This window comes from Clarias gariepinus, chromosome 13 (assembly GCF_024256425.1).
Source record: "Clarias gariepinus isolate MV-2021 ecotype Netherlands chromosome 13, CGAR_prim_01v2, whole genome shotgun sequence".
NCBI lineage: Eukaryota > Metazoa > Chordata > Actinopteri > Siluriformes > Clariidae > Clarias > Clarias gariepinus.
This window is the reverse complement of record NC_071112.1, coordinates 29,712,681-29,723,618: the sequence shown is the minus strand read 5'-3', so window position 1 is coordinate 29,723,618 and position 10,938 is coordinate 29,712,681. Positions and strand designations below refer to the sequence as shown.

General features: G+C 38.1%; 1 protein-coding gene across 1 annotated transcript; it reads right to left on the bottom strand.

Moving 5' to 3' along the window:
• Positions 1–324: 324 nt before the first annotated feature.
• Positions 325–9,763, bottom strand: LOC128535921 (adenylate kinase 7-like). The gene is made up of 18 exons (XM_053510034.1): positions 9,680–9,763; positions 7,963–8,121; positions 7,713–7,824; positions 7,533–7,627; positions 6,460–6,570; positions 6,294–6,377; positions 6,074–6,162; positions 4,735–4,825; positions 4,572–4,649; positions 4,238–4,402; positions 4,002–4,130; positions 2,915–3,014; positions 2,211–2,339; positions 2,055–2,105; positions 1,754–1,951; positions 1,368–1,582; positions 1,005–1,163; positions 325–625 (listed from the first exon to the last, which is right to left on the bottom strand). The coding sequence occupies exons 1-18, from the start codon at positions 9,761–9,763 to the stop codon at positions 500–502; spliced, it is 2,175 nt and encodes a 724-aa protein (XP_053366009.1). The 3' UTR covers positions 325–499.
• Positions 9,764–10,938: the final 1,175 nt, after the last annotated feature.

Here is a 10,938-nt window from a genome sequence, read left to right as displayed (position 1 = left end):
GCATAATGGTTAGGCTCAGGCAACTCTGTATACACGATAAAGCGGTCCAGTATGGATCAAAAGTAAATGAGTGTAATTCTAACGACGCTACACAGGATAAGCAATACTGATAAATAATTACAGTATATATCCAGACACCAGAGTGGCAAAGACACCAAGCTTGAAGATTTGGGTTCAAACTGGCTTTAATTAATGTATTGTAACATGCTTCATAAAAATGCTCAATCAAATATATATATAAATGAGTTCAAAAAGGGGGGAGAAAATAAGTATAAATTATAATTATTTGTTCCTAATGAACATTCAAAAAAACCCTCAGGTGACTATAGGAAGGAACCTTGTGAGCAACCTTGACAGCGAACCCATCCTCATTTGGGTGATAACGGATACAGCAGCAGGAGTTGATTCGCAGTCATACTGTGTTAGGCGGCTGGACATTTGTATAACAGCAAATATGTTTAAGTAAATATGTCTTAAACTATTTAGCGACTGCAGTCAACTAATAATCATAATCAACACATTTCCAACTTGATACGCCTTTAAGTGTGAACAGATCAGACTGTCTTTGTAGCTCATCTTTTACACCGCTGTGTTTTACTGGATCATTTTTAAGGATATATTCACCCTGAAACAGAAAAGATCACAGGAAATAATGTTGCATTGCGGAAAACATACTGGACTGCTGTCTATTCAGTCACACTACATTAGACTTGCGCTATATTAGTATTTCACTGCTTGTGATTTATCTTTTAAATCTTTTACTTATTTTAATATAAACTTTTCTAATGTTAGTGAAATGAGTGCCAATGAATATGCGAGATGTAGTATGATGTCTACTGGCTAATACCCAATGAATACAACTGTTTGGCACATGTAGTACTAGTGTAGTCTGGGAGTTCGGTATTTTGTAGAGATGATTAAATCATTATATCGTACAATACGATATATAAACGGTATAAATAAATGAATGCTGTGTAGTAAAATGTTAAAAGGTCAAAACCTACCAGGAAGTTGATGGGATCGTCTGGTTGGAGTTTACAGGTCTCAAGGCAGCCTTGAATCACGGTAGGCAACACGCTGTTCATTAAATATTGCCTGAGAGGAGCTGATTGTGCCATCAAAAGCGCCTCTTCCTGTTCCCTTTCTTTCTCCAGATATCGGTTCTGACGCATACACAGGCAAAAAGTTTCATTGCACAACAATGAAGTAAGTGTAAAAGAATTACACTGATAACTTGTCATTTTCTAGGAAATAAAATATCATTGGTGAGGTATAAAACAAGTATTATTTTTTTTACGCCTAATCCTGCCTTTCACTTTCCATCCCTAGTGAAAGGGTTGCGACCCAAGTGTATTGTGTGTTCGTACCAGTTCCTCCTGTTCCCGTGCCCGCTGCTCCTCTACATCCTTTTTGAGTTGTGCTTCGGCCTGGCGCGCCTCTGCCTTCTCCCTCAGCCTGATTTCCGCTTGCCTCCACTCTTCCTCCAAATCCTTCGCGGTGCCACCATAGTTCCTGGCCTTCCCTACACTCTCCATCACCTTCTCCATCACCAGGACATTCTCCAAGTCATCACTATTAATCTCTAGAATGGAACAGATAGGAGAGAGTTATAGAGTATATTTAAATAAAAAGGCTTCTACATAACAGAATAAGATGAAACCACTGTTAAGATTTTGTTCTCTGTTTTAACATCAAACAGGAAATTATTAAGAAAATCTTGATTTAAATGTCCAGCTGTATATTTGCGGCCTACCTATACGTTCATAAGGAATCCTAAACTCGTCAAAGTATTTTAGCACAGATTCCTCTTCTGAATAGTTTTTTCTGAAAGTGGCCAGACGTGGAAAGTACGTCTCTACGGAGTGTGACGTTCCCTGCACCACGCTTTCAGGCAGGTTCAGCACACGTTCCTCCAGGAACTCATCGGTGGCATCCAAAAAGAACACAAACTCTACACACATGAGCAGAGGATTCGGTTAAGAGTCTTAGCAATAACCAGCACTGGACAATAATGCATGCATGCATGTACATTATAATACGGTAAATAACCACACCTGGGATGAATTCCTTGTTGTGAGAAGGTCCTTTAGCTTGATCAACCTCTGCTGTGTAATATAAAAAAAACTAAATAAAAAATGAATGAACGAATGAACAAATAAAACGGTTTTAATAAAATCATTACAATTAACTGAAATGTACATTCATCCCACCACTAAAGAGTTCTTTAGCTTGATTGTATGTCTTCGGAATGCCGTCCAGGACAAAGCCTTGGTTTCTACATGGTCTAGTCCTCAGCTTGTCCTTTATGATTTGGATCACATACTGCTCATCCAACCAGCCTGGAGAAAGAGGTGATGCACATCCAGAGGTTTTAAAATTTAGATTTCAATTTAAAATTAATGCTAATTATTTAAAAAAAGATGATTCTGCATAGCTTTTTTGGACACTTTCAACTTTTTTTGTGTTTCTTCAAAGCTTTTTTTTTCTAATTTAACTCGCTTATACTCATTAGATCATACAGAATGAGTCAGGTATATCTCTGGGCAGAAGCACAAATAAAGTTTAATAAAGGCATAAAGATGATAATTAGGTGGAGAAATGAGATTTATTTTCTTTTTCTCTCTACCAGTTGATCCAGTTTGTAATTCTGTTCGGAAGGTCCATGTCACATACGCCTGCGGTCCTTTTTTTTTATTTTTCAACCTTCATTAGTTTCTTGATAAATACTAAATAATTCATATATAGGTATGTAGGTAAAATGTTATTGTCCTTGTATATATATTTTTGGTGTACTATGGTAAGTATATATTTATGTACATATCGCTTTCTAAAGGTAGCTCTAATAATATATTGGTTTTATTTATTCTGCCCATGAAAAGAAGATTGAATTCGTTTGTAATATTCCTTTCTTTACCTCCATTTTTTTCCATGTTTTTGGTCAGCGTCTCCAAAAGCTCCCGTGCTTCACGTGATTCATCCTCCTTGTTGCTTTCTTCCACTCGAACACGTGACTCCTGAATGAACAAGCATCGGTGTAACGTTTATACCTTCATAACACTGTGGAGCTCACATGGCAAAAAAGCCTGGTAATGATTCCTCATTTATACAGTGGCTTGCAAAAGTATTCGGCCCCCTTGAACTTTTCCACATTTTGTCACATTACAGCCACAAACATGGATCAATTGCATTGGAATTCCACGTGAAAGACCAATACAAAGTGGTGTACACGTGAGAAGTGGAACGAAAATCATCCATGATTCCAAACATTTTTTTACTAATAAATAACTGCAAAGTGGGGTGTGCGTAATTATTCAGCCCTCTTAGGTCTGAGTGCAGTCAGTTGCCCATAGACATTGCCTGATGAGTGCTAATGACTAAATAGAGTGCACCTGTGTGTAATCTAATTTCAGTACAAATACAGCTGCTCTGTGACGGCCTCAGAGGTTGTCTAAGAGAATATTGGGAGCAACAACACCATGAAGTCCAAAGAACACACCAGACAGGTCAGGGATAAAGTTATTGAGAAATTTAAAGCAGGCTTAGGCTACAAAAAGATTTCCAAAGCCTTGAACATCCCACAGAGCACTGTTCAAGTGATCATTCAGAAATGGAAAGAGTATGGCACAACTGTAAACCTACCAAGACAAGGCCGTCCACAGTCTCTAGATGTGCAAAGCTGGTAGAGACAGACCCTAAAAGACTGGCAGCTATAATTGCAGCAAAAGGTGGTTCTACAAAGTATTGACTCAGGGGGCTGAATAATTATGACTCCCCACTTTTCAGATATTTATGTTTATAAAATGTTTGGAATTATGTATGATTTTCATTCCACTTCTCACGTGTACACCACTTTGTATTGGTCTTTTACGTGGAATTCCGATAAAATTGATTCATGTTTATGGCTGTAATGTGACAAAATGTGGAAAAGTTCAAGGGGGCCGAATACTTTTGCAAGCCACTGTAAATGCGCTAGCATTATAACAAGTACAAGTAACACGTACCAGATTAGCGAGAGTCTCAGCGATGGTCTCTCTGAGCTGTACATGGCTCAGTTTGTAGTGCTTGCATATCTTTTTAGCTATGGTGCTTTTCCCGACAGCAGGTGGTCCCAAGAGACAGATGCGGACAGGCTAAAAAAAACCAAAAAGTCAATCAATCGATCAATCAGTCTTTCAGTACTTATGGATCCAGAGTGATACATGAGAATCCTAACAGTCGCGCTTTGTCACTCACGCACCAGCAGGCCTCGGGTGAGCTTGTATTCCTCTACAACTCGGTTGATGTTCTCAACGATGCCTGTGTTTGAAACCCAGCTGATATTAAAATTCTCTTTATTAATATCTTCATTCAAAAAAAAGGCTTCCATTCGAAGGTTGATGAACAAATGATCAATTTCAGATTGCTGGGAAACAAACAAAGCGATGAACAACATGAACAGGAATATATTCCAAAAATATTAGCTATAGCTTTTTTATATCAAATTAAATATTAAATATTAGCCATGATCATCAGGTTTACACAATTTGTATGTGTGTGTTTAGAAATCACTGCATATCATTTATTAAACTTACTGTCAATTCCTCGGTGAGAAATGCATCCTCTTTAGGGACGTTTTTGGTTTTTCCTAGCGTGAGCGCTAACGCTATTGCCTAGAACCAAATTAAACAGATTGAGCAGCAGAAGAATATATACAGTAAGACCCTAAAATAAATTGATTCCTTGAGGTAAACTCACACTGATAATTTCACCAACCGTGTTCTGTGATTCATCCACCGCAAGAAAGTACTGCATTTTTGGCTTACGCTCGATTACATTCTGCACGATCCTTTGGACGAACATGAAAAAAGCAAATGTTTAGTAATCATGCGCATTTCTGCGAATTACACTATAGAGACAAAGGAATTTGGCCAAATCAGTTATTTACTGAATTCAGGTGTTTTAAGCAATCAGACCCGTTATCCCCTGTGAAGTGCAATCGTAATGCTTTAGCATTCCAAGACATCTTGGACAATGTTATGCTTCCAGCTTTGTGGCAACAGTAAGGGGAAGGCCCTTTTCTACTCCAACATGACTGTGTCCCAGTGCACAAAGCAAGGACTATAAAGACATGGATTAATGAGTTCAGTGTGGAAGACCTCGACTGGCCCGAACACAGAGCCCTGATTGATCTCAACCCCATCAAGCACCTTTGGGATGAACTGGAACCGAGATTGCAAGCCAGGCCTCCTTGTCCATGAATGGGCACGAATTCCCACAGAAACCTCCAAAATCTTTTGGACAGCCTTCCAAGAAGAGTGGATCACACCACACACTGCACTACGTTCCCTCCGATCCTCCAGCACTGCTCGTCTCATCCCACCCTCTCTCAGGGATCAAGGGCGCATTCATCCAGGCTCTTTTCTTTTCTGGCACCTAGGTGGTGGAACGAACTTCCTCTAGATGTCCGTACAGAGACTTTGGCTATCTTTAAACGGCGACTCAAGACGCATCTGTTTCTCCAGTACTTGGACTAACCTCCCCCAAGAAAAAAAAAAAAACCTCTTCCCAGTTGCGTTGGACTAATGGCACTTAGTTATTAACCCAGTTAACCCAGTGTAAGTATGTATCCAATGATGTAAACTTTAAAGCACTTTTTGTAAGTCGCTCTGGATAAGAGCGTCTGCCAAATGCCTAAATGTAAATGTAAATGTAAATGGATGCTGTTAAAGCTGCAAAAGGGGGACCGACTTCATATTGAAGTGTATGTATCTGGATACAATGTCACTCCGGGTTCGGCCAAATACTTTTGTCCATATAGTGTACACAATACATCACCGAATTACCTACTTCATGACAATGAGCTAGACTTTACGACAATTCAGCTCTTTTGACCTAGCCATTTAACTGAATTAGATTTCATGAGCTGTGTTTCAATCAAGATTTGAACAGACTTCAATGAGAAACATTGAGCAGATGACAGTGCAGACCTGTACAGTGACCAATATCCTTTTGATTTATCTCAGCTTGAGAATCAGTTTACTTTCTTTAAAAGACTTAATAAATCATCTAAAGCATTTTGCCGATCACTACTGACCCTGCCAGATCATTGATGTAAATAGTTGGAATGATGTTGGAGCCGTCTCCGAAGATCGGCACTTCTGCTTCCTCTCCCAACCACGATGTCTACAGGAGAGCAGTGACAGTATAAAAAAAATGCGTGAAATAATTACCAAATGGACTTAAACATGCAAGGATCAGCTTCAGCAGCTAAACAATACAAGGATAAAGCATGAAAGCTGAAACTTTTGATTTACCTTGAAGAAGAAATGAAACGCTTGCTCGCCCTCTCCGTACTGCAGTCCAGAAGCAACCACATAAGTACTGAACTGTGACCGATCCTGAAATTTATGATAGGATGCGATACTGTTAATCAACATGTAAGCTGCGGTGAATAATGAGTTAACATCAGGCAGCACTTACAGATTTTCCCAGTTTAACCACCAGCTTCTCCACAGCAATATGATCTTTAAAATTGGGATGCGGTTTCCGTCTTCTGTAGTCACATTCTGTAAGACGAATCTCTGGATTGTTCTACAATTAAAACAACGTGATATGAGGGGTTATCAAAAGATTGAGATTAGCTCTGTTTACATGCTGTTTTTTTCACAAAACGTCCTCCCTCATATGCTTTAAAACCCGGCAGTAGAATTCTCTATTGGACATCCCTTGGGACAAATTCTTGATGCACAATGCCGCGAATGTGGAAAGATATCATGAGAATGTAATGTACTTGGTCCAGTTGCAGACGAGCTCTTCCCCTGTGAAGACGCTTGGTCTTAGGTTCATACCCGTACACAAACGTTTTGTCGCTGGTAATGATCCTTGATACGAAGCACAGGTCATCCACAGCACGCTGACAGAGTTCTTGGCTGACTTTGATGGGATGTTACTTCTGCTCCTGGGTCAGCAGGGGGACGAACTTCGCAACAGCACGCACCATGTTCAAATCACACGTGAGGATTGTCTGGACTGTTCCGATGACACACTAACAACTGCGGCTATGTTGTGGATTGTTCTTCGACGATTATCAAGCACAAGTTGCCTAATGGTTTCGACATTTTCAGGGGTTGAGCTTGTCTTCCTGATCTCTCGTCGCCTTCCAATGATGTTCTTCTGTTCTTAAACATGCGTGAACATCTCAAACGATTTATTGCAGCATTGCCGTAAACCTGCCAATCATGTAAAACGTCTTAATGACAGATTTGTCCAGTTTCATGCAGAATTTCATGTTCGCTCTTGCTGCCCATGATGAAATAGCAGACATGGTAACGTGTTCACGTGGTCAGAATAGCACCACTTGCACAGCTCATGATCTACACAGGGCGATGTCTTTTGGCACACTGACTTATGAACATCAGTGCTTCCTGTGACTGTGCGTGCAGCCTTGTGTTGCCATTTGTTGGTGTGTTATAAAACTAATTTCGAAACCTTTTGATACTCCCTCATATAAAAGTCATAATAACATTCACAATACTAATCAGATTAACACTTACTGGATCGAGTGTCATAGTCAGAGCCCAGGTCATGACCGAGGAGATTAAGATGAACATCTTTGGTGCAGGAAACGCAGCGATTTCTTTGTGCAGTGCTTTAAATAGAGAGCACAAAGCTGATTGATAAAAAGTTAAATACGCTAAATTAAAAAACAAGATAAGATATTTTATTGAAAATACCTGAGACCGCCCATAAGGCTTCCTTTATCTGATCGGCATGCTCGTTGTAGATGTTATAAATGATGACATCCGATTCCATCAGGTGATGGAAAAGCTCTTCACGTGTTAAGTTCTATGGAAATTAGTTATATTAAATTAAATAATAAAACTCTTTACTAGGTTAAGAATTTTTAGTTTTATGATTTCTAGCTACAGTACATAAAGTTTAATGGATGAATTAGAACAAAAATTATTCAGATATTTTACTCACAGTATATTCTTCGATTGCAAAACTGGACTTCTCTTCGGTTTTACCCGTAACAGTTCCAACGATCTGATAAATAGCTTCTTGAGAACTTGCCTCATTTACCAATTCATCCTGTACTTTCTCAGGAACACAGGGCGATCTTACAACACACGAGGATAAAAACTGGAGGCATAAGAAAGAAAATAAAAAGCATTTATAGTAGGGCTGTCAATATTAACGTATTATCTCTAAATTAATTAAAAAACTAATAAACAAAACGCATTACTATTTTTCAAGCCAAATTAATCATATAACCAACATTGAGCTTATTGGCTCCCCTTAATCACCGCGCAGTTAAATGACTGTGTGTGATAACAGCACGCTTTACACGGATAATAAGATGACTGAGGAAACATCACCAGGTGTGCCGAATGGCAAGTTTCATTATAAAAAGCTTTTAGATGGAAGTTTGGATAAACCCAAAGTTGTGTGCTCAAGCTAACTTTAAAGGGAGTTATTTTTACAATAATACATTAAACGTAAAATGTGGGAGTGGTGACTCAGGTGGCTAAGGCGCTAGATTATTGATCTTTGGATCTGGGTTCGAGCCCTGGCGTGGGTGGGTTGCCACACCCTATGGTTCCCAGCCACTACATGCAGTGCCAGTCACATTCAGGAGATTTTAATTGAACATTTGTTAAATTTTAATGTTTGAGATATTATAGAACTGCATAATTTAATTTCTCTAACCAGTTTGTCATGCATTTCTTTATTCAAACATTGCACGTTTATAAGACATGATTAATCACAGACTATGACTGTGATTGGCAGCACAGTGGCTTAGTGGTTACCATTGTCGCCTCACACTTCCAGGTCCTGGGTTAGATTCTTGTAAATGAGTATAATGCAATGACACAAATTGTGCTAAATATACCAATGTGTGTGTGTGTGTGTGTGTGTGTGTGCGTGTGAAAGTTTGGTCATATTAGTTGGTCATATTTCTTAAAATATAAATAAACTAGCGGCTAATTCAAACCAGTGTGCCCCTGACCGGGCAGTTACTAAGGATGCTGTGCTAAGTGATGGGATGATATGGTGGTAAAAACTACCGTCTTGGGTGATTAAAACCCTTGATCATATCTCTAGTCACAGTCATTAAACTTTCACACTTCACACCAGATGATATTTATTGATCAACATGTGGATGGGGCCAGAGGAGCTGGTTTGTATTGGTGTACTCTGTTGCCTTTCCAGAGATAAATAATATTCTAAATTATATATACAGTACAGAATATTATAAATGAATAAATATTGCTAGTTTATAATCACTGAAAAAATAATTTGTGTATCGACATTCATTGATGTCATTGGTGTGCTATGTTGGTACAATTATTTATTTATTTATTTATTTATTTATTTATTTGTTTATTTGTTTGTTATTTGTATGTTGGTTTAGACTTACAATATTCAGTTCCATCTCTATTATACTGTATAAGCAGGTGTATTCACCTCTCTTACAGTATACTGTATATAAGGATGTGCATGTTTTAATATTCATCAGAAAAACAAATATAAGTTTAAAAAGGTATCTTTTCTATGAACTGATCACTGAACAGCAGCGAATTATAATCAGGATTAAGACTGGGATGTGAAACTCACTTAATACAATCTTCTATTGAGTTAAATACACAGTAAATTCACACATTATCGCTTTTCCACCATATCTAATGAAGAGACTGACCTTTCCTATCTGTTTGGAGGTGTATTTATCCACATTGTTGATAAAAACGCGTTTAGTTTGTTGTTTCTGCGCGTCGGCCGCCATGGTTAGTTGTTCCGTCGCTACGCAACCGAAGTGAATCAGGAGTCATGAAGAGTCGACTCCCGGATCAGGAGTCGACTCACCGCTGAGGAAATTAATCGGCAGACGTACAGAGTGTTAGAAAAAGATGTCGGTGAAGCTTTGAGACAAACGGCATAGAAACCAGTGGGGAGTATCAAAAGTGATAATAGATAGATAGATAGATAGATAGATAGATAGATAGATAGATAGATAGATAGATAATTTTCCTAATTAAATTTAATATAATTATTTCATTATTGTTACATTTGTATTACTATTACTTGTATTATTTTGTTTAATTTAATTATCCTAAGTCAGACAGTTTGCTCTTTTACTCAGTATGTCAATATTATTATCATAATGCTTTATTCTGTATACAGGGTTGTGGGGGGCCTGAAGCTCATACCAGGAGACTTAGGGCAACCGGGTGGGGGAGAACATTCAAACTCCATGCACACAGGTCCTGAGGCAGGAATCGAACCCGGAGGTGCAAGGTCACAGTGCCTACCGTTAAGCCATTGAGCCACCCGTTGAAATAAACGTTTTCAAAAAGTTGTCAAAAAAACAATTGTAAATTTAGTTGAGTTTTTTAAACATATATATAATTTGTTCATTTTTATTGTAAATATTAGGTGGATACTACCATAAATGTGCTTGCTGAACGTGACATTTTAGATTTAGTCTGCTCTATTTCAACCATACCTGTGGGGATTTTAAATCACTCAGTGAGATCAGACGCTGATGTCGGATGAGAAGATTTGAAGTGCAGTTGGTCTTTCAATTGCCTCACACAAGGCAGGAGGGCTAACCACTAAGCCACCATGACTCCACAACAGTAATTTTGCAGATATTTATCAGAGCAGCAGATTTTTCCTCAAGAACCCCCCGTATAATATTTGTTATAAAAAAAATTATTAATATGGTTTTTAGATTTTAGCTGATATTATTATGTATATGCAGAGTTAACATTACATTGATATTAACAGGTCATGTTTTCCAACACTATTTTAAATACTCATAAATTAATTAACTAAGCAGTTATAAATGTTATTTCAATAAAAATATGTCTTTAAAAGTCTTAAAAAGAGAAGCATATAAAACAATACATAAATAAAATTGACTTTAAAAAGCTGAAAAAGGAAAAGTCAGGTTACTTT

Coding starts and splice junctions, on each gene's coding strand:
- LOC128535921 (XM_053510034.1), bottom strand. CDS start 9,763: ATGGCGGCCGACGCGCAGAAACAACAAACTAAACGCGTTTTTATCAAC. Junction 4,826..6,073: donor TACATCAATGATCTGGCAGG/GTCAGTAGTGAT, acceptor GTTCGTCCAAAG/GATCGTGCAGAATGTAATCG. Junction 2,106..2,210: donor AGCTAAAGAACTCTTTAGTG/GTGGGATGAATG, acceptor TATATTACACAG/CAGAGGTTGATCAAGCTAAA.